Source organism: Chenopodium quinoa, unplaced genomic scaffold, assembly GCF_001683475.1.
Source record: "Chenopodium quinoa cultivar QQ74 unplaced genomic scaffold, ASM168347v1, whole genome shotgun sequence".
NCBI classification, from domain to species: Eukaryota; Viridiplantae; Streptophyta; class Magnoliopsida; order Caryophyllales; family Amaranthaceae; genus Chenopodium; species Chenopodium quinoa.
In genome coordinates, this window is record NW_018742914.1 from 7,822,237 (window position 1) to 7,847,902 (window position 25,666).

General features: G+C 34.0%; 3 protein-coding genes, 1 long non-coding RNA gene and 1 other non-coding gene across 9 annotated transcripts; 4 read left to right on the forward strand and 1 right to left on the reverse strand.

The window, feature by feature from the left end:
- Positions 1-4,579: 4,579 nt before the first annotated feature.
- On the forward strand, positions 4,580-13,836 carry LOC110728128 (phosphatidylinositol/phosphatidylcholine transfer protein SFH9-like). 3 transcript variants are annotated; one of them, XM_021907770.1, is made up of 16 exons: positions 4,580-5,274; positions 5,724-5,759; positions 5,851-6,154; positions 8,781-8,880; positions 9,987-10,253; positions 10,344-10,421; positions 10,532-10,633; positions 10,716-10,765; positions 10,867-10,960; positions 11,059-11,148; positions 11,232-11,318; positions 12,128-12,212; positions 12,544-12,971; positions 13,062-13,136; positions 13,308-13,446; positions 13,531-13,836. In XM_021907770.1, the coding sequence occupies exons 1-15, from the start codon at positions 5,253-5,255 to the stop codon at positions 13,359-13,361; spliced, it is 1,872 nt and encodes a 623-aa protein (XP_021763462.1). In that variant the 5' UTR covers positions 4,580-5,252; the 3' UTR covers positions 13,362-13,446; positions 13,531-13,836. The 3 variants fall into 3 exon arrangements, with proteins under 3 accessions (XP_021763462.1, XP_021763463.1, XP_021763464.1); XM_021907771.1 differs by lacking the exon at positions 4,580-5,274 and adding an exon at positions 5,315-5,571; XM_021907772.1 differs by lacking the exon at positions 4,580-5,274 and adding an exon at positions 5,315-5,500.
- Positions 13,837-15,055: 1,219 nt separating this feature from the next.
- Positions 15,056-15,128, forward strand: TRNAV-UAC. The gene has a single exon. It is a non-coding gene; the product is annotated as a tRNA-Val (tRNA).
- Positions 15,129-15,867: 739 nt separating this feature from the next.
- On the forward strand, positions 15,868-16,926 carry LOC110727721 (trihelix transcription factor ASIL1-like). The gene has a single exon (XM_021907303.1). It carries the CDS (start codon positions 15,868-15,870, stop codon positions 16,924-16,926), a length of 1,059 nt encoding a protein of 352 aa, XP_021762995.1.
- A 776-nt stretch (positions 16,927-17,702) lies between these two features.
- On the reverse strand, positions 17,703-21,268 carry LOC110728129 (pentatricopeptide repeat-containing protein At3g46790, chloroplastic-like). Of its 3 annotated transcripts, none has more exons than XM_021907776.1 (2): positions 19,106-21,268; positions 17,703-18,970 (listed from the first exon to the last, which is right to left on the reverse strand). In XM_021907776.1, exon 1 carries the CDS (start codon positions 21,187-21,189, stop codon positions 19,222-19,224), a length of 1,968 nt encoding a protein of 655 aa, XP_021763468.1. In that variant the 5' UTR covers positions 21,190-21,268; the 3' UTR covers positions 17,703-18,970; positions 19,106-19,221. The 3 variants fall into 3 exon arrangements, with proteins under 3 accessions (XP_021763468.1, XP_021763466.1, XP_021763467.1); XM_021907774.1 differs by having other exon boundaries at positions 17,703-18,976; XM_021907775.1 differs by having other exon boundaries at positions 17,703-18,611; positions 18,702-21,268.
- Positions 21,269-22,057: 789 nt separating this feature from the next.
- On the forward strand, positions 22,058-25,428 carry LOC110728130. The gene is made up of 2 exons (XR_002512647.1): positions 22,058-22,364; positions 24,730-25,428. It is a non-coding gene; the product is annotated as an uncharacterized LOC110728130 (long non-coding RNA).
- Positions 25,429-25,666: the final 238 nt, after the last annotated feature.

Sequence of the window (25,666 nt, forward strand, 5' to 3'; positions counted from 1 at the left end):
AAAGATAGTGGAGGTAATGCATATTTATCGCGAGGGAAATAGAATAGTTGCCAATCAAGAGTATCACAAAACAACAAAGTTGATGAGTTGGTTCAGTTCCCAGCCTTAGCCTTAATTAGGTCATTTTTAACATAAGGATAGACCAGAGTTGGTGTGGCATTCCCTTAGTTTGTTTCCCCTTCGTTTTATTTAATAATTTTATACATAGCAAAGTGAAAGAAAAGGAAATAGATAAAAGGTAAGTTTCTGATTTTCATTTAGCTTTCATTTCACGAGTCCTAGTCCCATTATCAATACGTAGATTTGCATGCCAAAATTAACATATATATGTAGTGCCTACCACACCCCTAAATAAAGGATTATAAAATTGGACACAAGCAAGAGATAAGTAGATAACTTCATATATAAGAAACAACTAACAAACAAAAACAAATTGCCTTTAAAACAACTTTGAGATCCTATGCATAATCCACCAAATACAAGTAGAACTAATATAGTGGATTTTCTGTGTCATCTTCCATATATATGTAAAACCATTATATCATATTTTAAGCTTTTAATTTCCCCTACTAATTAAGGGTATGTTCTCATTGACTGAATTCAGGTGAACTGAACTGAACTGAACTGAATATTTTATAAGAGAAGAAAATTAGGAGTTGAACTGAACTGAAATGAATATTTTATAAGAGAAGGAAATTAGGAGCTGAACTGAACAGAACTGAACTGAACTAAGTTGAACTAAACTGAACTGAATTTCAACGTAAGAAAACAGGCCCTAAGTTGGCCATGTAATTCACAAGGATGTATCCTTTATTTGATTGATTTATTAATTATTTTAATTTAATTAAGATTGATATATTATAAGCACATGTTAAGTAATTATGTTTCATTTTGGTTTTTTAAGCCAAGATATATTGTCAAGATATTATGGAATAATACTAGTAAGTATGTTGTGCTTGTAATTTTTTTTTAAACTCCGTAGGTTCTAATAAGAGTTTACAGTAATTATAGCTTTTAGAGATAATTTATTTATATTAATTCTTTACCTTTGTAGACATATTTGCCATCTTATTCCCCTATTAATTAATTAGTTACACTAATACACAAATATAATTCAAACTTAATTACTCTGAATCTCTGATCACCAAAACATTGTAACGGAACCAGTCTCATGTTTTAAATTTTGCATAAACACAAATTTTGCAACTACCTCATCATGCTACTTTAATGAACATTTGACAAATTAGTGATCTTTTAATTTTCTCTTTGAAACTACTTGTTCCTTAGATCTTGTTTCGGGTGAAAATAATGGGACCTTGCCGAAGGTCCGTTGATGTGGATGAAAACTGACTCGGTCCAAATGATGCTGGGCCGAGGGTTTCCTGCACAACAAACACACGTAAACTGGCCTCGGGGGTTGTGTCGAGGAAGGCCCCTCCGATGGCGAAGTCAAACAGTGTTTAGAGAGAGAAAGCTATGCAAGAGTATTAATTGCTTGAGGCTTTTTTTTGTGAATGAATGATAAATGATGTAATTGAAGGCTTTTATACCTTAGCATGCCAAGGAGAAGAGATGGGCCTGAGATCATATGGGCTGACCATGATGGCTTGAGCCGTTGACTTGAGATTGACTTGGCAGGATTGGAGGCTTGGGCCTTGACCTTGACTTTGATTGAATCATTTTATGACCGGGCCCAATTAGGCATAATTGGACCCAAACAGACCTCATATGATATTGTTAAGCTTTAATATTGTATTTAGCTAATTGGCCAATGTTTAAGACCTACACTCTTCTCCTAGGGTTGTATATAAACCTTGTGAATACAACGATACAAACCACGGAAGAGATACGAATATAAGATAAGGAATCTTTAATCTAAGAGATATTTATTGTACTTATTACAAGATACGAAGAACTAAAGAACAAAAATAAAGAGCTAAGGGATGAAAATCAAAAGTTAATAAATATCTATTTTTACATTAAATAACAATTTAGGAGTAATGCGATTCTTAAAGGACAACGTCCAAGTCATTATTATCTTAATTCCGTCTATTATACTTGATTAGGACATTTTTGTATAGTAAAGTTCAAATATCATCATATTTAACTATTTTAATTTATCTATCACTACTTGGTTTCATTATTTAAGATTTACTCAACCCACTACACGAGGTATTAAACTTCTTATCTCATGTATTAATTTTTTCTAATGCGCAAACGTAAATGAATTATTACAGGTGTTTACATTTTGAAATTTCCCGAACTATATCTAAAATATATCTCTTGTCGGGAAACCTTGGTAAAAAATTGACATGTGGTTCATGTCATTGAACACCTTCGGTAAGCCCTTTGATATCAAAGACAATAAGTCCATCATGTCTAATGAAATTTACGTCAAATCTACGTACCAACACAACCCAATGTCATCTTTACTTGAAATAACTCACGAACCAGAAGTCTACACGTGCATTATACCACTTAGCTTACACAGTTACACGCCTTACACACTGCAATCTACTTCCTCAAGTCCAACACTTCAACCCCATCTACCCTAACTAAATCTAGTTCAACCATCAATCTTTCTCCCCAGCTGAAAACCAGATTCATTATATTCCAACTCTCTCGACAATTCATTAGATAGTTACAAGAGATATGAATGCGACATATCCTGTAATTATGGAAACACACTTCACACTTGGCATATGTTATTAGGTACAAATAGTATATACTTGAAAAATCATAAAGCAATATAAAGAGATGTTTATAATGTTAAGTGTTTATAAAGTTAGTGGGGGCCTAATAAGCTGGCCATTAACACCACAAAATTGAACAAATGATGGGCACCAATCACCGTCATTATTTTTATAATTAATAACTCAAGTAATCACATGGCAACGTAACATGCCATTTTTCTTTGATTATTAATTAATTAATTACTTACTTTTACTACTACTACGTCCTTATATATTAGTCCAATAGTCCTACCAAAATTGGTTACTTGGGTTACGTGGTTGGGGTTAGGCCAGAAATAAAAAAGTGGGGTCATTAGTTACTTCTTTTTTAGGATGCCAACTTGGTTCTCCGGAGCTCCAACTATATCCGGATTCGATCCTAGTAGCACATTTGGCTTATGGTGGATGAGTCTTTTAAAGAGTTGATGATACGGTGAGGCTTGAACCCGGAACTTTCCTAAGGAACATCAAGTTGCTTACCACTTGAGCCAACTTTTGTGTTATTTATCTATTTATCCGCATCAATTTTGTGTTGTTTATCTATTTATTATTACAAAAATCTTGCTAACGAGCGTCTCAAACGTTAGATAATTAAGTAATGTATAAATTACAAAAATGTTAATTTTAAAAAGCATGTCAAAATTCGTGTTGGTTTATATAATTAATACTATTTTATTTTACCTTAAATTTTCTACTATCTTCATTAACTTTTAATTATAATAACTTTGAAATATTTTATATATCACAAATAATATCAAAAGTTGTAACTAAAGTAGTACTTGTAGTTGTCAACTTGTCATATCTTAACACTCCGAAATATTTGCTAGCTTTTGCCTTATTTAAGGAATATAAACAAAGAGAGTTGTTTTACCGTTGAACTAATTACAACACACGGAATGAAAAAGTCACGCTCTTTGTTCATTCCGCAGCAGCATGCATCATTGATCACGTATTCGTGTATTATGTATTCATCATTTCGATCACTCGATTTGCGAGGAGTATTTAATGACTTCCACAGCTAATTAAGGTACGTACGACATAGCATAATTATGAGATGAATTATTATTCATGTACATATACAGTGTAGCTACCTTATTAATTAGACTTGATCTAGTGTTTATTCTTTATTTATGTACCTCTATTTGTTACGTTATTGTTTTATTCTTTCTTTTTTTAATTAATTAATATGGAGTACTTTTCCCGTTTCATAGTACCATTAAACAAAATATAATGTAAGGGACGTACATGCATTAAGAAGATTAAACGAATGAGAGAAAAATAAAAATAGAGATTGTGTGGTGAACAGAAGTAGAGAAAACGTATCATCTAAAATGACATTAATGCCCTTCTTATAGATAAGTTAGGTAAGATCTACCATTTTTATTTCCTTTAAAATTCATTTTTTTTTTCTTCTTTATTTTTATGTAATGAGAGTCACAAAAGATTAAAAAAAATGTAAATTGAGTTTTTGATCAACTATTAATATATACTACATATATATTCCATGCCCATTAACTAACTATTTAATTGATCTAGTTAACTTTCATTTTTTTTTTGGTATAAAAAGTTACTGTGAGGAACTATCTCGTCAAAAAAAACAACTATGGAAAGTTTCTCCATTTCACAAGGATATTTCCTTAACATAAAAACCTTAACGTAATTCAAAAAATTACTCCCTCCGTCTATAGTATATTTTATTTCACTTATTTGGGTCAAACTTTGAAAACTTTGATCATAAATTCCAGTTAGTTCATAAGAGGTTATGTATTCAAGTAAAATATTGTTAAATTCGTCACATTTTATAGTTATAATATCAAGTGTTTAGAATTTTTACGCATATGAAAATAGAGATATAAATGTTTTAAGACATATTTTAAAGATGGTAAAAAGTCAAACGGGTACTATATTCAGGAAATAGCCTAAACTACACACAACCGTAGAATTAGGGCCTATTCTCATTGATTAAACTGAACTTATTAAAGCTAAACTGAAATTAAACAAAATTGAACTCAAAATAATCGTACGAATACATGCCCTTAGATTTGTGCGTACCCACACCCACATCCAAACCCACACCGTATTTCCGTATACAAAAAAAAAATCCGTAATCGTACAGCCGCCGTTAACCAATTTTTAATTGCCAAAAAAAAACCTACGAAACAAAACTCAGACTTGATTGACGGAGACTACTCCCTCTCCCCTCGACCGTGACGGAACCTTTCCGTTTCTGGCAATTTCTCTCTCCTCCTTCGACAACGACTCCCTCACTTTTCACTCTCTCTCACTCCTCCTTTTCTCCCTCTTTCCTCCCTTCCTTCCTCCTCCCCCCCCCCTTTTTCTCTCTCCTCTTTCCAGAACCAAACAACTTCCTCTAGCCGACACCAACACTACAGTAGAAAGAGAAAACTTAGAGAGAGAAAATCCTAGAAAGAGAAATTTTCAACTCAATTTTTTTTGGCGTTTTTTTACCAGCTGATTGATAGATTGATGATGATGAAAACGATGTTTCAGCTCCATTGAATGAATGTAGCATCATTCTCAGGTTTTTTTTTTACTCAGATTCCTTTTTTCATTGCAATTAATGCGTCGGTTTTTGTTATTATTGTGTAATTCAATTCAATTTTAATTCCATTTTTTCTCGATTTTTGTAAAAAAATTTTATTATTCAATCGCTTTCGTATCGGTTTTACCGTTCTTAAATTAGTCAGAGGAGAGAGAAAAAAAGTGTTACGAGTACACACTACTGCCGCGATCTTCTTCTTTTCGTTGTAATTTGTATTTTAATTTTTTTTTTCAGATTCCTTATTTTTAATTTTGTTTGATTTTTCCGTTTGTCTTGGTATGTAAACTATTTTTGAGCTTTAATTAATTTAATTTAATAAAAAAAATTAATTAAATAAGATCACTTGAGATTGAAGTAAAGCTAAAAATCTTGCTTAGATCTGCATAATCTGTATTGATATACTGACCTTTCTATATGTTTGAATGTAGAAATTTTACCAGCAGAAGAAAATTCAGCAATGCCAGGTATTGTCACATTTGATTGAATTTAAGATATTAAAATTTATCAAATTTGCATTGATTTTGATTAATTTTGATTGATTTATGATGAATTTAGAGGATATTCAATTGATTCGCGAGGAAGAGAGGGGGAGAAAGTCGGAGATTGAGGTTTCTGAGGATGAGCCAATCAGACGAACGAGGATCAAGAGTTTGAGGAAGAAAGCGGCGAGTGCTTCGACCAAATTGGCGCATGGCCTCAAGAAGAGAGGCAAACGAGTGGCGGATTGTAAATTCGCCTCGATCGCAATCGATGATTTTAGGGATGAGAAGGAGGAAGAGGCTGTTGATGCGTTTCGGCTGGTTTTGGTGGAGAAAAATATGCTTCCACATCATTTGGATGATTATCACACCATGCTTAGGTGAGGAACAAATGTGTTTTTTATACTATGCTATTTATATATCTAAATTTAGTTTTTGGTATATTTTATTTATGTGAATAGTATTGGATTGTGATATTATTATTATTTGTATGATTAGGCTTTGGAATGATTGAAATTTCACATAAAATACATAATATTTTCATAGTTTGAATTGGTACAAAGGTGATAAAATGGAATAGATGACGGCTAGTCAGCAACGATGAAATTTAAAAAAAATTATGAATTCAATACTTTGAATCGGTACAGTGATTAAAACGCGGATTAGATGATTGATAGTCAGCTGATGCCTGTCAAAATTTGGAGTAATCTCGGAGCCTCAGAGCTTAAAATTAAATTCATTATCGTGATTTAATCTAGATTGTCCATTTAGATTTCTGTTTCAGAGAGTTTGACTGCACTTGCAGTATACCATGAAAAAATTAACACCTTGTGGGATTCAAGATTACGCTCCCTTTTAGATTGGCATATTATTAACAAAATCTGATATGTGTGTTGTTGGTTCATGTTGTGTGGGAACAAACTAGCAGCAATTTCTATTGTCCGATAAAATGTGGTTAAGGGTTAATGATTAGAGTACAGTCTGGTTAGAAAATATTCAGAATAATTACTGGATTACTCATGATTGTACTTGAATCATTAAGAGAGATTTTTGTTATTCATTGAGAAACGTTGACATCATATACTATTCCACTTTCATAGGCGAGCTTGCAACGTGATATGTGCATCTTGCCCTGTCATTGCTTATTGTGAAAAATTACTGGAGAAGTCTCCGATTTTATTATGCTGGAAAGATTCGTGGTATATAGAATAGAAAATCTGAACATTAATAACCTCTTCCAGCAATTTTCTCTTGGAGCTCGAATGGATAATTAAATGACATGACTATTGTTACCCTAAAAAAAAGGCTAGAATGATTATCTCTATGCCCTTTGACTATTTATCCGAGCATTGTTGGAAACATTTTGTTTCCCTCCCTTAGCTGATAAGTAACCAAGACATACTCCCTCCAACTCTAATACATATGGACACTATTCTATGTAAGGTTGTTTCCATAGCAGGGCAATCCTTATCACCCTAAATGATACCCTTCATCAAAAGTCCAAGGAAATACCCTAATATTGATATTGAAGGAATTGTCACCTATGTGTAAAATATAAGCTAGAGCCAAAACATCCTGTCTAAAAAGCAACTTGAATAGAGGAGACTAGGAGTCCTAGACGTGGTTTTGAGGGATTTCTTGCAAATTCCAATACTGTTACTTTCAGCTGGATGCTTAGAATCATGGCCCTTTAGGCTCTCGATACATGGTCAAGCATGTTAGTTTTTGCTTCGACTAATGGTGTAGGATTGATAAGGAGACCCTTCCAAAGCGAAGATACATGATACTATTTGCCAGTTGATTATGATTTCAAATTTGACAACTCTTGCTGTACAGGGGTGACTTTTAGGTTCATCAAAAATAGTCCGAATAGTTCAGTGATTTCCAATTGCTTAGATTTTGCTTCATTGTATGAGGTTACTTTTGTAGTGTATTCTCGAGGTTGAAAACAATGTTGCTTAGAAGACTAGAGCTTAGAAAATCTAAATGGAGGAATATTGGTACGGAATCATTTATCCTCTTAGTATTGGATTGTTTAGGCAAGTCATGAATCTTTTCATTTATCTACCATATGAACAAAACATGAGTCAAGTTATTCATAAATTATTACGATTTGTAAGCTGTTAAGGTTACTGAATTCTGCTCTCCATCAAGAATTGGTTAAGTGGTTATCCTGGTATCAATCATTCCAAACAATCAGCTATGAGATTTATTGTATCACGAATATGACTAATTTAGGACAATGGAGTGAATTTAAACATATGTTCATGGTTATGATCCTTCTGACGATTCAAGCAATTTAAAATTGCCTAGAGAGAGCTTTAAATTTCTTGAATGGTGGATAAGCAATGTCAGAAAAACCTGGAAGCATTTTTGCTGCTTCTTTCCACATTGGTGTGGTAAATTTTCTATAAAATTAGCTCTAAGAGTAGAAATGTTAATTATGAGGCACGTGTTTTAGATGATTGGAAATGTTATTTATGTGACATAGGAAATGATATCAGCATTCCGATTTTAATGATCTAATTGTTGTAAATGCTCCACATGGTTGGTATTAATATATTTTCCCCACATGGCTCATGTAAATGGAGGCATTTTTCCCCCTAGGTAATTAAAAAGAGATTTATCTCCTTGGTAGTTCATATCTATGATGTTTCCCCAACATGGCGTATGTAAATGGAATTTTATTTTGTATCACCCTAGTTAAAATAAAAGAGATACACATCTCCTTGATAACACTTGTAATCACGATGCTTTTGCCAAACTTTGGTACTATTTCTAAAACACAACCATGTTGGCTTAGTTGAGTGTCTGGTTAGCTTCACGGAGCGTTAACTGTTGGCAATATAAAGCTAACTTGTAGGCTACTTGTACCCTTCTGGACCTTGGACTGTATTTTACAGTAAATTAGTTATGATCCAGTTAATGTATTAGTCTTTAATTGACATGTGATGTATCTCTGTTCACTGTAACTATTTTTGAACAGAAATGTGTCATTTCGTGCAGATTTTTGAAAGCAAGGAAGTTTGACCTTGATAAAACTATCCATATGTGGGAAGAAATGATCAAATGGAGGAAAGAAAATGGAGTAGATACTATTGTACAGGTAATAAAGTTTTCAAAATATATCGTATCAAGAATAAATTTTACAGTAAAGAAAAAGGGATTTCAATTAGTAAGATCTTTTTAGACAAACGTTGCCCTCCAATTGTAACTCCATATATAAAAGCTGCATTTAGTTGAAGTTTCTTTTCAAGAAATAAGTGTATTTGCTTGAGAACTTAGTGTTGATATTCTATATGGTTATGTTACTACTTTTGTCTTCCTAAGTCGTACTCACTTTTCATTTGCATCCATTTTTTATAATCTACTCACTTTTACTTTATTCTATTCATGTTGCACCTTTTACTCGTGATTGGTATCTTCAACCCTACTCTATGGAACCAACTGTATTTAATAATTCTCTTATTATATATTTTTCTCCTTTTAAAAGCTAAAGCCACCCCTGTCTAAGTACAACTTATCAGCAGAATCTCGCAGAAAAATCTGGCTGTTGATAGGACACCACAATTTTTTTTTGCGCCACCCTTGTCCCTTTGTTTGGGAGAAATTCTGCCATTGTTTGAGTCATCAATGAGACAATGACTCAAATAACACTTGCTGCCTTGCTGGTATTAAGACAATGACTCATATACTTATTTCCCAATCAATATTTTCTCTCCTTCTTGTCAGTTTCTCTTCCCCCTCTCATTCAATAGGATAAATACTTTCCTTTTCAATTTTGATCAGTTAAAATTAGTTATATATAATCAATATTCAGCTTCAATCAGTAAGATTCAAATTTAATGTAAATAACACAAAAAGACAATTAAATTAGTTAAAATCTGTTTTTGATTCTAAAAAATGATTTCACTTCACTATAGCTTTTTCTTTCATCTACATCATCAACCTCTATATCAATGTTTGAAGCTGTTTTTATTGCTCTCGGGTGAGAAGTGATTGATGGTAGGTGATCCTTAATTTGATATGCAGCTGCCTGGAAGTAGAAATGCTTAGACATTTTAATTTGGTCCATTGTCACCCAAGTCAAAGAATGGTGAATAATTGACTTCATTGAAAATAGGCTTGTATTATTGTTATTCTTTTTGGATGCGCAACATTTCTTCTCCATGATGTGAAATTCACAAAGTATCTTTTAACTCTTTTCTGTAGGATTTCTACTATGAAGAATTCGATGACGTACAGCGACACTATCCCCATGGTTATCATGGAGTAGATAAGGATGGACGACCTGTTTATATTGAAAGACTTGGCAAGATTGAAACTGCCAAGCTTATGAATGTGACCACCATAGAGCGTTTTTTAAAGTATCATATACAAGGATTTGAAAAGGCTTTTGCAGAGAAATTTCCAGCTTGTTCCATCGCTGCCAAGAGACATATTGATTCTACAACTACAATATTGGATGTTCATGGGGTGGTATGTATGATTTGTCTTAAGATTCTGACAGAAAATTTGAGCAAGCAACATCTCCTCTTCTAAGTTCTTATTAGTTCATGTTTTTTGTAGAACTGGATGAGCTTTGGTAAAGTTGCTCTTGATCTTATTAAGAATATGCAGAAAATTGATGGTGACAATTACCCTGAGGTAGGTTGCTCTATTTATTTGATAATTATTTTGTTCCAAGTACAAAGTTTTGTTTGCATGGTAGTGGATATATGCTCACCTGTTCTCCCGTTTCCTCCAAATTTCTTCAGACATTGCATCAGATGTTTATAATAAATGCTGGTGCTGGATTCAAGATGATATGGTCTACTGTGAAAAGCTTTCTTGATCCGAGGACTACCTCAAAGATTCATGTATGATCTACTCTGAATTTATACTAATTTTAGAAGTTTTGAAGATAAACGTCTTAACCTGACATTTGGCTTACTTTGGCAGGTTCTGGGCAGCAAATTCCATAGCAAGTTGATGGAATTTGTAGATCTCAGGTGGGTTTTTTTCCTTTCTATTGCTGCATTATTGTTGTTGTTCAAATTAAAGCAAATCACAATCTCTGGTTTCAGAAGCTGATTGCACCATCTTTCTGCAGCCAATTGCCTGAGTTTGTTGGTGGGACTTGCTCTTGCCCTGGTGGATGCCTTAAATATCAGAAGGGACCCTGGAATGATCCAGAAATAATGAAAGTAAGATTATGGTTGTTTATGATCACTGGCATTCTTCATCTCTTTATTTGGACTTAAAAGTGTAAAGCAGAATATCACATAAATGTTTTTACTTGCAGCTGGTGCATTCACAAGAAATTATGTATATGAAAAGAACTACAAGCTCTTCTGATTGCGAAGATCTTAAAAGCAAATTATTTGCTAATAAGGTATTGTGTGTAATAATAATTAATGGCACTACAGTGTTTTATTTCACGATTTTCTGGCAAATTAATGCACGTTGCTTGCACAGGCTACTAGGAATGACATGGTTTTTGCCGACGTGGTTCCTGATTTAGACGGCCAAATTCCTAACATTACAGTGTCAGCGGATAATAATGTAAGTTTCTTAAGTCAAGGCCAATCATCCCTCTTCCCGTCTACTTTCCTAAGGGGTTTGGGGGAAGAGGGAAACCAAAAGAAGTTCCAAAATAATATGATTAGTCTGTCAATGTATCTAGCTTTGGTTGTTTTAATTATGGGGCTAGTTTAAAATAGGTGTTAATTATGAACTAAGAACAATGGGGAGCTATGTGAAAGTGAGCAGAACTGTCGATTGTCATTCTGAAAACGTCATAATTTGATCCTGGAGTTGATGTGATTCTAGAAAAAAAATTTCTAGATTTGACATGATTGTTAAGAAATTTTTTCTTTGAGTGATACATGGCACACAATATGCTAGTTTACATAGTGGGGTTTAATTATTTATTTATATTCCTTTATATTTTGTTTTGTGTTGGAGTAGGGAGTTTGGGGTCCTGAAAATGCAAGACTAATTCTAATATGATTTGTTTTTATCATAAATTGTTTGATATGGTGCTGACCTGGTAACCAATGAACATATCCTCCTGAGTGGCTGAGACCATAAGATATGCTGAAATGCCTGGCCAGAAGCATTCAGAGCTTTGAAACTAGTTGCTATGAAAACTTTCATTTGATGGAAAAGTGTATATTTATAGGCTAATTTGCTAAATGTATACTCCAAATGTGAAAAGCCAGATGTCTTCTCACATCAATATTGCCATTTGTATAATTGCAATTGCTGATATCAATCTATTGAATAAAATTTTGTTTTAGCACAATTTGAAGGTTATGGACACATAATTGAAATCACGTATTCTTTTGTCTCTCATCTTTATGCTGTCCCAGGTAATATTGGGCGAAACTTCGTGCATTGGCAACCCAGTGGAAATAGCGAGAATTAATGCTAAAGCTGAAGAGGCTAATTTAAAAAGTATGTGATCCTTTGTTATAATTTACTCTCATTTATTTTCATGTCATTGTCTTGTTGGTATCATTTTCAAATTGGTTAGTGGGACAAGGAAGGATATGGTTTGTTTTATAAATGAACAACTCTAGCCCTGAAGTGAACCTGATATTTTTATCAACTGCAAAATTCCCAATTAAGCTTAACTGATTATCTCCTCAACAAATTCTGTAAATATCTTTTATATTGTGACATAAGGGATAATCTTTCCTGGGAGGATGTCTTATTTAGTATATAATTGATTCTTTATTTTATTGACTAGACATTAAAAGCCACCTAATTTGGAAGTTGTGAACAGATCATGCATTTGGAAAGAGCGAAGAAGCGAGGTCTCTGAAAGTCATTCCTGATGTGAGAGGTTTACCAGTTGGCTTTGTATTCAAATTTTTTGCATGTCTGCAAATTTTATTTCGCTCCTTGGGAAAACTTTGGGCGCTTAGACCAAAAGATAATCAGCCAAAGGTGCAGTGCGAGCCTATTGATTTAGCTGCTAGCCAGTCAGAGCCAGAGTCTGAGCAAGAGCCAGGTTTCGAAAGTCCAGCTGTTGTTCAGAAGATTGAGGACTCTCTGCTTAATCCTTGCTGGAAAAGGCTTCAGCATTTAGAGCAGATGGTGACAGACCTCGTAAATAAACCTACAAGAATCCCTCCAGATAAAGAGGCAACACTTGTTGAGTCATTAAAAAGAATCAAAGCTATAGAGTATGACTTGCAGAAGACGAAGAAGGTAAAAGTATTATTATATCTACGTAATGAGATGTGTTTTCCAATTTATTAGCATGTTTTTAGGTTCTTACTTTGATTCTATCGGGAACAGGCCCTGTTTGCAACAGCATCAAAGCAAGTAGAGCTTGCTGAGTCACTGGAAAATCTAAGGGAAAGCAGCATGCATGTAAGCAAGCTCTCACTTACCGAAATACTATTATATATCTGGTTGTGAAAAAAAAAACCTGTGAGCTTCTTAATCAAATGGTGATCCATGTGTTGTGCAATTATAATATTTTCGATCTAAGATAAATTATCGCTTGAATCCCATTTGCTGAGATTACTTTATTTGTTACAGAGACCAACATGTTGGAGGAGAAGTTGGAAACCTGCCCCTTCAGAAAGTCGATAGGATGGATCAAAATAGTATTATGTGCGTGTTTTTACTTCCTTCAACATTGATGTTGCTGACTAATGACTACAAATTCTTACAGCTGGTAACTTGCTTGTTTCCTTTGCCTCTATTTGCCCTCTTTCTTTTTTTCTTATCTGATCTTTGCATGTTATGACTACCCTTGCAGGTATTTTTAATTTATTGCTCCGACTGCTCGAGCGGACTCCAGTACAGTGCAGTCATTTCACAGAATTGTGTGTATAGCTAACTAGATTTTGCTTGTGTGTATAGATCGGCCATACAAAATTTAAAGCTAGAGAATTTAGATTAGGATTGAAGGGAACAATACATAATACCGTTTTCAATAAAAACGAGAGAATAACAAGATGTAACAATAGATATGGCCTAATTTTGTACTGTATTAGAATTGGAAATGCTATAAAACATGCAAGGGGATAGGAAATAAATTCCCCTCTTTTTTTTTCTTTCATTATTACCTGTCTTTTTTATTTTGTTATTTTGCCCTTGTAAATTTTTTTCACACACCATCAGATTCATATTAGTGATTTAAATTCAACCCAAGTTTTTAAAATTGACAAATGATGATTGTTTTGGAACGAAAATAGGATTTTATATTTTGGAAACTAAATACTCACTATTTGAAGTAAGATGAAAAGTGAAATTCAAAAATTTATGCTCCACTTAAAGTGAAAAGACAATTCAATAGTACCCTTTGTTTCTTCTTTATTTGCACAGTATGATTAATTTGTGCACTTGATTCCATGACAAACTTTGCGACTGACCTAGCTTGATAGACAGCTATGGATCTCAAATTCTTTATGTTGGGCCTTCAAACGCCTATTTTTCCAATATACTCGACAGTCCTATGGGATTTCATCTATATTATATTTTGCCTACATATATAAGAGCATGTTTGATTCATCTGAGCTTCACTTAATAAAAACTTTTAAATCGAACTTGAGTTGCTCTTATAAACCCCTATTTGAACTAATCTTTCTTTACTCATCTTATCAACCCTTAGATCAAATTATTTTTCCTAAAATGAGTTTATGTAAGGCCAACAAATGAAGACCTAAGTAGCATATTAGATGCTAATTGTAGCTCTTCAAATTCTTGGATGTAAATTTTGCTTTGAATCTTTGTAAGTTTCTATTTTTGTGATGATTATGAGGATGGATTAAAATTATCATGTCATTGTATTGTGTAGAAGGTAAAATATCATATGAGGAGAATTCATGTACTTCATTTGATAAAATTAGGCCAATTGTTATTTCTTTGCCCGAGGAACTTCAATCTATTGCCTCACAACAACTATATTAGTCAATCCCACGGCTCACGTACACTATAGAGTATTATGTTTTCATGGTTCTTATTGTACATAAAAGGTTATAATGCCTTTGGAGTTTGGACCTTTGGTTTTGGATGGTAAATACTCTTATATGTGGATAATTTCTAACAATTAATCAAGCTTGGATCTTAAATTAAAGTGAGATCCATATACTACCTCCGTTAATAGTTATGTACAAATTTGAAATTTTTTATATCTCACAAGTCATAAATAATACCCCAAAATTATAGATAACCATTAAAAGAGGTAGTATTTAATTTTTCATGCACTTCATCTTCTTAAAAAAAATGATTTAGATAAGCATAATGATTAATTATGCTATTAGTTAAACTTGTTACATAAAGTTGCTGTGGTGTAGTGGTTATCACGTCAGTCTTACACACTGAAGGTCCCCAGTTCGATCCTGGGCAGCAACATAAGTAATTTATTTTAATTATTATTATTATTATTATTATTTTGTTAATATGCTTTCCATTAACACGAATCATTTTAAGAGTTACATTAATAATACATGGAACTATGAAAGAACAATTATGGCAATTATTAGCCATAAAATCCGTTATCTAATTTGCCTAACAAAACGTTGGTGAAAATATATCAATTTGCATTTAGAAAAATCCTTTTCCAAACCGATATGTGACGATATTGTCCAATGCTGCTTGATAGCGTGGGCAAGGAGAACAAATGCCTTTTGGACCTTTGGATCTTGTTGTAAATAGGAAAGAAAAGAAAAAAAAAAAACCAATCAACTCAAATATTAGAATCCAACTAATCCGAATTTGATTCAAGTTACATAGTACGGAGTAATTATAAGAAAACTCCTCCCCATAACTCCAAAAGTGATGTTGCCTTCGACTCCCAAGTACCCCAACAGTTTGATTAAAATGATTCAGCTCGATAATCAGTAGATCTAAATACTTGTTGGTTACCAAAATATCCGATTTCGTCCTCTAAATCCCAAATCCCCCATCACATGGGTCAAAACCCACCCATCCAATATGGGTCGAGTCCATTAACTACCCATCTCACCAAACCCCCCTAATCCATTCACCCCACCTCCTATCAACCCCACCTTCACCCACCACCACACCACCATTCACCACCACCCCTTCTTTTCCCTCTTTCTCTCTCCTCCCTTTTCTCTCTCCTCCCACAATGTCCTCCTCTCCTCAACCCCAACCCCAATCTCCACCACGACACTCACCACCACAACAATCACCACCTCCCTCACCTCCCACCACCACCACAATCACAACCACCACCACATCAACCCCAACACCACAACCACAACCACAACCACCACCAATCATCCAAGCCCTCTCATACTCACCCCTCAAAAAACCCCAACCAATCCCATGGTCCCACGAAGAAACCCTCAACCTCATCAAAGCATACCAAGAAAAATGGTACTCCCTCAAACGCGGCCAATTAAAAGCCTCTCAATGGGAAGAAGTTGCCATCACTGTCGCCGCTCGTTGCGGCCTTGACGACCCCTCTAAGTCCGGCACTCAGTGCCGCCACAAGATCGAGAAGCTTCGAAAGCGTTACCGTGCCGAAAAACAGAAGATGGGTCCTAACTATAATTACCACAATCATCCCTGGATCTATTTTAGTCTCATGGATCAGCTCGAGCGCGGTCCTCTCCCCATCTCCGCTATTGCTCCCGCTGATGATTGTATCAATAATAATAACAATAATAGTACCAATCATTATGACGATGATGATGACGAGGATGAGGAAGGTAGGGGTGTTCGGTTTGCGAGTATGGAGAAGCTCAGGAGGGATAGGGTTGGCGCGATGGGGCGGGGTTTCGGAAACGGGTATCGAAGCGGGTGTATGAGGAGTTTGAGGGATTTGAAAAAGAGGAAGAGTTATTGGGAAGGGGATGATGATGAGGAAGAAGAGGTGGGGTTTGAAGATGGAGGGGAGGAGGTTGGTGGGGTGGAGGAGAGAGAAAATGGGAGGAATTTGATGGGTGAATTGGGTGCTCAAATGAGGGGATTTGCTGAGAATTTTATCAGAATTGAGAGGAAAAAACTTGATTTGATGAGAGATAATCAAAGATTGAGGATTGAAATGGAGAGTAAGAAGAGGGAGATGATTGTTGTTTATCAACATAAAACTATTGAATTGATTAACAAGGCTTTTACTGATGCTGCTGCTTCTGCTTCTTCCTCTGAAAAGAAGATGAAGATGATGAGTCCAGATTTGTGATGGAAAGTTTCAGTTTTTTTTAGTTGTGGCGTTACTAGTTTTAATTATACTTGTAACGGGATTATTAGTATCAAACCGAGCAAGTAATTTATTTTTCCTGTTGTTAATTTTGTGTTACAAATTTGCAATAAAGTTTAGGTTGATGATCTGCAATTTTATTTGATAAATCTGTGAAAGTAGAAATGGTACTTTGGTTTGGGTAATTGGGTGTAGTTTTGTAATATTGAGTAGGGTCAATCTTGTAATATACCAAGTACTGTACTTCATAGTGATATCAAAACTATGATTTACTTAAAATGTACTGTAAGAAGTTGAGAAGAACTCAGAATAACAAAAATGATGTTCTTCAAAAGAATCTTGTTTTACTTTGCATGTTCAAACACTTCCCAGTTATGTTCTGCAGTTCTGCTGCTTCTATGTACAGTACATTGTGACTAACTGTTCATTATGGATTAGTTTAATAGTACTTGTAAAAGTCAACGCTTCTAAATTACAGTAGTTTATTGGTTTTTGAAATATTTTTTTGATTGTTAATCTTTTCCTGCCAACAATTCAAAAATGAAAATGAAAATGAAAATAAAATTAAAAATTGTTGACTGATAGAAGTTAAAAGTCAACAAGTAAAAGGAGGAATCATGACTTAATTTGTCATTGCAGAAATTATTATGTTTAGCAGAGTCAATATTGGAAAAATTATTCATTTATCATTACATAATATGCAAATTAACTTTGACATAAGTTAATTCTTTCTACTGACTAATTCCTCCATTCTATAATCGTTGTCAGTACACTTGCAAATTTTATTTATTCTAAATCAAAGTAAGATAAAATACATTAGAATGCCCTCTTCATGAAGGGTACAATATACTTGCAAATTACCGCCATACCATTGCGAATTACTTCTGTTAAACATACATCACCACACCCTTACAAATTACTGCATACAATGAGCTTTTGAATCATGGTAAAAGTATAACTAGGATGTTTCAAACCAAAAAGTACAATTAGGTTGTTCTATCAAATTCTGGAAGCCATTAGTTAGGCAGTATAATTATGCCAGAAAATGACCCAAAATGTCATTAACTAGACACCAAAGTTACATCAAATAATGACAGAGATTCTTCTGCTTTACTAGCAACAGTTCTAGCAGAAAGCCAATACATTTAACTGGTTTTAGTAACAAATGTTGGCAACCTACTAAAGAATGACCAGCTCATCACAGCTTAATCAGGGGTCAAGAATTCATTTTATGACTTGGTTGAATTCCCCTCTGAAGATGTAGCTGAGTTTACTTACCACTTGCAGGGAAGACTAGATCAGCCTTACAATGTCAATGGTAAGAGAAGACAACGAGATGGTGCAGGAGCATGAAGAAGACCAACCTCATCCTGATGATTGCTGGAACTGGTATTAAACAACTTTAATATTGCTGGAACTGTAATTGCAGATAGTCAATGAAACCACTTCAATGTCATGACTTCAAGACAAACCAACGGTATGTAAAGCATACACTGAATCCTGATTTCTGGATGATTTCAATGCATCAGCATGTACAGAGTATGGGATCTGAAGCCTGAATATGCATCACAAAAGCAGAAAACAAAGGAAGCTATTGATACTGATATTGCTGCCACAACCTATGCCAAAGCTGCCTCTTTCTAACAAGGTCAAGAGGGGATCTTTTCCTGTCACATCATTATTATAGTATATGGTCAAGGAAGCTCCAAAAACTTTCCCATACTAAAACCCCAATAAGTAAAATGTAAAATAATAACCTTAGCTCCGTCAGTCCTCCCATAGTCCCATCTTCATGAATAGTGTTAAAACTGAAGTCAGAATTCACATAGAAACAGATCCTCTGATGGTCTTGAGATTGGCATGTTTAATGGTTCCGGACATCATACAAAAGCTGCTTCCACCAGCAGGCATATGCACAAGTCGATTGATGCTTTGTTCAACATTTCTTCCAGAACATAAAAAGCAATGCTAAAGTTTCAGCTGATGATTTATAAGAAAAGAATGCCAGACCTAGGAACTGCATATTCTGCATCTTTAAAACAAACAAGGCATTAACCATGTGACCAATGAACTGGAAATATGCCAGAGCAAAGCAACAAAAAAGAGTCACAAGACCCATGGTAAAGTAATGGGAGCCATGAAATTGAGAACATGAAGACACCTTAAGAGAGAAACTGACTCCAGACTGTTTCTGGAAAACTGAGGGAGTAGATATCAGATATTGCTTTCACTGCATATAGGCACCATCGGCATTTCAATAGAAGACTCCCATCTAGTTTACCAATGATCACCACAAGAACATTCGCCATCCTTGAAGTGATGGTAACGATTGACATCTCTTATAATTATCTCCCTTTGTGTCACTTTTGAGACAAATTTAATGAAGATATGACAATCCTCACATGCTCGAAGGTTCTTTGTGATATGAAGCCTTGTTCCAGGTTGAGTGCTGATAAGTCCAAAAGCAATTGCCAGCCTTTCACTGTGACTGCAAACCATACCGGTCTTCTCATCATCTTCAACATCATGGAATACAGTCCCAGTAGTTGGAGCATATCCAGCTTCCATTACCAATCCTGTCACCCTCTCCAATTCGGCATATATAGTGTCACACATGGGGTGTGTAGTGTCTCCAGAGAGGAAAGCATGAACTTCATTTTTCAATTCAATCCAACTACATGCTATGTTCTTTTTAACTCCTTTATCAATCATCAATCTTCTCACCCTTGCAACTCCATCCCATTGTCCAGACTGTGCATATATATTAGACAAAATCACATAATTCCCCGAATCATTAGGTTGAAGCTCAATGATCTTCTCCAATGCTAATTCCCCCAATTCAACATTTCCATGGATCTTACACGCATTGAGCAATGAACCCCAAACAGCAGAATCCGGTGTAACCTTCATTTCCATAATGAGATCATGAGCCTCCTTTAGTCGGCCAGTATGGCCAAGGAGATCAACCATGCATGTATAATGTTGCACCGTAGGATTGATATGATACTCTTCAATCATTTGGTTAAAATATCTCCAACCTTCATCCAGTAAACGACCATGGCGACAAGCAGAAAGGACACCAACAAAAGTAATATGATCAGGCACATAACCTTGTCTGATCATTTCCTCAAATAAGTCGATTGCATCATCGTAACAACCATGCATAGCATACCCAGAAACCATAGCATTCCAAGCAACAACCCTTTTCTCCTGAAGCCTCTCAAACACCCTCCTTGCCACTCTAACCGACCCACATTTTGCATACATATCTACAAGAGCAGTCTTAACCTTATCTTGAAACGCAAACCCTTGCCGCCAACTAAACCCATGAATCTCCCTCCCCTGAGGAAGAGCACCAATGTCAGCTGAAGCCGAGATAACTATCACCAAGGTAGCAACAGTAGGCCTCTGACTCGCAAACGCCATCTCACTGCACAAAGTAAGTGCATCTTCCGGGTGCCCATTTTGGGCATAAGCAGCAAGCATAGAGTTCCACAAAACAACATCCCTACTTACAATTTTATCAAAAACACCTCTAGCACTCTCCAAACAACCACATTTTGCATACATATCAATAAGTGCAGCACCCACAAACACATCATTCTCCCAACCAGTTCTGATAACATGTTCATGAATCTCCCTACCCTCTTTAACAGCCAAAAGCGCCGAGCACGCCTTTAGCACAAAAGGGAAAGTAAAGTTATCAGGATTAAGCCCATGATCAAGCAACTGATAATAAAGTGATATAGCAACTTGATAAGGTCCATCCCACGCATACCCACGAATCAAAACATTCCATAAAAACAAATTACTCTTAGGCATTTTATCAAACAGTTGGTGTGCATAAACCAAAGCATTGCAATTACAATAAAGATCAACAAGTTTTGTAGCTAAACCAACATTTAAAGCTAACCCAGATAGGCAAATTTGAGCATGAATCTGCTTACCAGGTTCAATCGCCCTTTGAGAAATACAAGATTTAAGAAGAGAGGCGTAATCTGCAGGGGACAAAGAACAACTGGGGTTGATAGAAAAATTAGACTTTGAAGATGGGTAATCAAAGTTTTTGCTGTTGTATCTATAATTAGTAGTTACTGGTGATGCAAAGGAGTGATAATGAGCATTTTTCAGAAGTAAAAATGGTGGAATGAAGAAGAAATGGGTGTTAATTTCATTGAAAAAACAGGGGAAAGAAGAACAACAGTAAGAGATTTTCCGCAAGTTTATTGCGGTATAAAGAAGCATTTTGATGCATTTGATTGAACACTAGTTTCCTACAATTGGGGTAATAAGAGGCCGCCCTCTCAAAGAGGTTAAAGCCCCATTCTTTACAGCTGCTCTGCTGTGCTTAATTTTTAAATAATAATTAATAATAACAACAATAATAATAATATTAAATAATAATAAAAATTAATATTGTATTGATGATAATAATTTATTATATTAAATAATTATAATAATTAATAATTATTAATATTAAAAATAATTAATAATAATTTTAATAATTAATAATTTTAATAATAATAATTAATAATTTTAATAATTAATAATAATAATTTTAATAATAATAATAATTATTATTATTAATAATAAATATTAATAATAATAATAATTTTAATAATTATTAATGATAATAATAATAAATAATAATAATAGCAACACCATTAATAATAATAACATTAATAATAGTATTAACAATAATGTTGAAATCTATTCTGCTCGACTCTGCTCTGCTCGGCTATCCTAAAATCTGCTCTGCTATGCTTTGCTAAAATTTAATCTGCTCTGCTGACCCCTACTTTGTTCTGCTCTGCGCTGCTTTGCCCAGAATCTCAAAAGAACAAGGCCTAAATTTGTAATTTTATAGGTAAAGTCGTTTCAAGGTTAAACCAGTAACGATTTAAGATAGGTGAAAAATACTTCAATTAGTTACAACAACTTTGCCATTTAAGAAACACTAGTTTTGTGTCCCGTGATGCACGAATTATTTATTGGATTTTAAAATAAAAATTATTATCTTATATATATATATATATATATATATATATATATATATATATATATATATATATATATATATATATATATATATAAGAACCCATTATATATAAGAACCATTTTCAGTCATTGGATCAATCAAGATCTAACGCACAACATTTACCCAGATCAAAATAATGGCACTATTGTAAATTAATGAACCTTTTATTGTATAATAGAAATTTTAGAAAAGTTTGTCAGCTCTTTCTCTCTCTAAAAACCGGTACAACTTTTTTCTCACTCTAAAGTTCTCTCCCCAAATTCATTCAAAGCTTTCAAAGAAAGATTCATCAAATTATTCATTCAAATTTGCTTGGAACTCACGAAGTTTGTCCGAATTCTTCATTAATTCAAGTGTTCGTCAATACGTTTGCGATTTTTGGGTATTTTTCTATTCGATTTTGTTTTTGGCGAGTTTCTATTCGATTTATATATATTTTGTTCGATTATTTATTAGTTCGATTGTTTGATTTTTTTGTTCTAATTTTGATTTTTTTTGTTCGGTTTTCTTTTGCGATTTTGATGCTTTTTTACTGCTATTTTTTTCTCAAATTTTCCCAGCCTTTTGCGATTTTTGTATGCTGTGATTTTGATGCGTTAATTTCTCAATTTTTTGCTCCAATTATGTTCGATTTTTTCTGTTTTTGTTTGATTTTTGTGATATTCATTTGAATAATGATGTGCCTTTACTAGTTTTTTATGAACTTTACCAAAAGATCTTAGCTGCTTCCAAACACCTTCTCTATGTGTAACATGAACATGCTGTTTTATACTCCATTTAAATGAATTGTGGAGCTTGTTTGATGAATGAGTTAGAGATGTGTAGTAAGCTTCATGATGCTGCTCCTTGCTGCTTGAAAGATAAGTCGTATGAGAAGGATATCGAGGACCTGATATGTGTATATCTTTGATTCTATTTTTGTTATAGCAGCAAGCTTATGTATCAAACTGCTTTAAATACATCAACATGTAGCTTATTTATTTGCAGCATTTTTACTTTAGTTTAGATATGTACTATGGGTTTGTTGGATGTGGCTTAATTATTAATATCCCCTTTTCATTGAAATAAAAAAAGAGTGAGAGATGCTCTTGTTTATGTGTTGATTGTTGAAGAGCATTTTATCTATTTATGCTTGTGAAAAGTTCAGAGCTAAATGAGCTTGGACGTGAATATTCAGCTCAGCTTGGTTATGTTACCGACGTATCGTAGTAGTCATGGATGATTGATAGATCATCCCTCCAATATGACCATGAGTAAGTGATGCGTATTTGAGTACTACTATATCGGTAGTTGTATGACTGGTAGATCATTCGGGTAATTTTAGTTGTTTTTAATGCTTAAAAGATCATTCGGGTAATTTTAGTTGTTTTTTATGCTTTAATCAGTTTACTTTCTATGTTCTAAAGTTTACTTACAAGCTCTAAAGTTTACTTACAAGTTCTAAAGTTTTTAGTGTATGTTTTAAATTTTTCCAACTATATTCTAATGTTTACCTATGCAATCTACACTAACCCCCTACCAGATAATAATGATGGCCTAGACAGCTTGTCATCCCTTCCAACTCTAATACTTACAAATGTTAAACATAGAGCACTCATGATAGATCAAAAGAGGGAAAGCCAAATGATGGCTCGAGTTTTAAGACCAAGGACAACTAATCTAGTTCATAAAACAAAAGTTTGGGTTTTGAATATTATCATGGGATCAAATCCACTATGTTCTAAAGTTATCCTTTTATGTTCTAAAGTTTAATCTCTATATTATAAAGGTTCTAAAGTTATCCTTTTATGTTCTAAAGGTTTTGTTTATGTTCTAAAGTTTACTCTCTATGTTATAAAGGTTCTAAAGTTACCCTTTTATGTTCTAAAGTTTGCATTTTAAAGTTTACTCTCTATGTTATAAAGGTTCTAAAGTTATCCTTTTATGTTCTAAAGTTTTCGTTTATGTTCTAAAGTTTACTCTCTATGTTATAAAGGTTCTAAAGTTATCCTTTTATGATCAGAACAAATTAGAATCCATTGTCCTAGTGAGATTTGAGAGCTGCAACCTAGTTTTATGCTTGCTAGTTCATACTTGTGTAAGTGTGGTATACTATATATCAGTTTGCCTTTATGACGTGATGGGATTTTGTATGTGATGGTTTCTGTGTTCATGTCTCTATGTCTTTTCCGCCAAGACTTACAAATTAGAATAATATTAATACTTCAAAGAAGAAAGATGATGATTTTGATATTGATAATTGCGAACTCCCTAAATGTGACCTTCCCTATTGACTAAGCTGATGCTATTGCTATTTGCTAATTTGCTATTGCTATTGATAAAGTGATAATGAGTTAATGACACATACAAAGCCAAATATTTAGATATGTTTTATTGTCATGAATCTCATGATTGTCTAAGCTTTTAATATAAACCTTGTCAATGTCTTTCACTGGCAAAAATTGAATCTCTTGTTGTCCAATCAACAATTGCTTACATTATTTTTGATTTGATACATTAGGTAAGCTCAAGGTTTATATTTATTTGAATATCTTATACATTAGCCTACTAGCTCAATGGGTAGAGCATTGTGCAAATGCACAAAAAATGTGGGTTCAAATCCCACGTAGGTTGATTTGTGTAATGTGGAGACAAGTGTATGTTTAACTTTAAAGAGTTTCGTTTTAACATAGTTTCGATAAGTATTTTTTGTTCGTATAACTTAGTCCTATATATTTTTTTTATGGTTCTTTTTAATTTTTTGACAGGAGAACATAACAGAATTTTATTAGCTCACAACAGGAGCATCAAAAAGAACAGCAGACATGAAAATCGCAGGGAGCTCCTGAATCCAGACTCTCGTACAATCAAACTCATTACTAGATTGGGCAAGCTTATGTGCCACCCTATTCCCTTCCCTCCCAACATGGCTGACAGAAAAAGAAGAACAAGAATTAGCAATGCACAAAATATCGTTCACATTCAGACCAAAGGGCGAAATTTCTCTGATGTTGTTCTGCAGGTGGGAGTACAGCTTCAGCAAATCAGTTTCAAGTTCAATATTCTACAAGCCTGCCTCAACAACAATTGTAAGACCATGTCTAACATAAGAGAATCAAGAGCATCACCACAAACTTGACAAATATCATCACTACATATACCCCGTTTAGCTAAATAGCTCCGAACAGGCACCCCATTGTGAAGAACGCGCCAACCAAAAATTTTAACTTTCGGTGGAATTATCGCATGACGCTGATAACCTATGTAGGAATCGAACCTACATCTCTATGCATTTGCATAGTGCTCTACCACTTGAGCTAATAGGTTTTAGCATGCCCAACGATTAAATAATGTACTGTAATTCAACCCTATGTTCTAAGCTTTTTTTCAATTTTCTAAAAAATGTTCAGAATATTTTCTAAAAAAAAAAAATTCCCTAATGTTCTAAATCTATGTTTTGAGAGTTTTCCTATGTTCTAAATTGCCTTTTTCTTCTTTAGTAATAATAATAAATTGTTATTTTTTGCTGATATTTTTCAGAATTTTCTAAATTTCCTTGACCTTGTTGTCTTTCATGTTTCTATCAATGATTTTTATGATTTATAAGTAGTAAAGTTAACTAAAAATTGCTAGATACAATAACCATGACTGAGAATATAAAATAGATTCGTATAATCATATACGAAGTATGTTCTAATTATTTTT

What these genes read in the sequence shown, in the direction of transcription:
- LOC110728128 (XM_021907770.1), top strand. Translation starts at nt 5,253, where the DNA reads ATGAATGTAGCATCATTCTCAG. An exon ending in GATTATCACACCATGCTTAG is followed by an intron (nt 6,155 to 8,780) that starts GTGAGGAACAAA and finishes CATTTCGTGCAG; the next exon opens with ATTTTTGAAAGCAAGGAAGT. An exon ending in ATGGAATTTGTAGATCTCAG is followed by an intron (nt 10,766 to 10,866) that starts GTGGGTTTTTTT and finishes ATCTTTCTGCAG; the next exon opens with CCAATTGCCTGAGTTTGTTG.
- LOC110728129 (XM_021907776.1), bottom strand. Translation starts at nt 21,189, where the DNA reads ATGCTTCTTTATACCGCAATAAACTTGCGGAAAATCTCTTACTGTTGT.
- LOC110727721 (XM_021907303.1), top strand. Translation starts at nt 15,868, where the DNA reads ATGTCCTCCTCTCCTCAACCCCAACCCCAATCTCCACCACGACACTCA.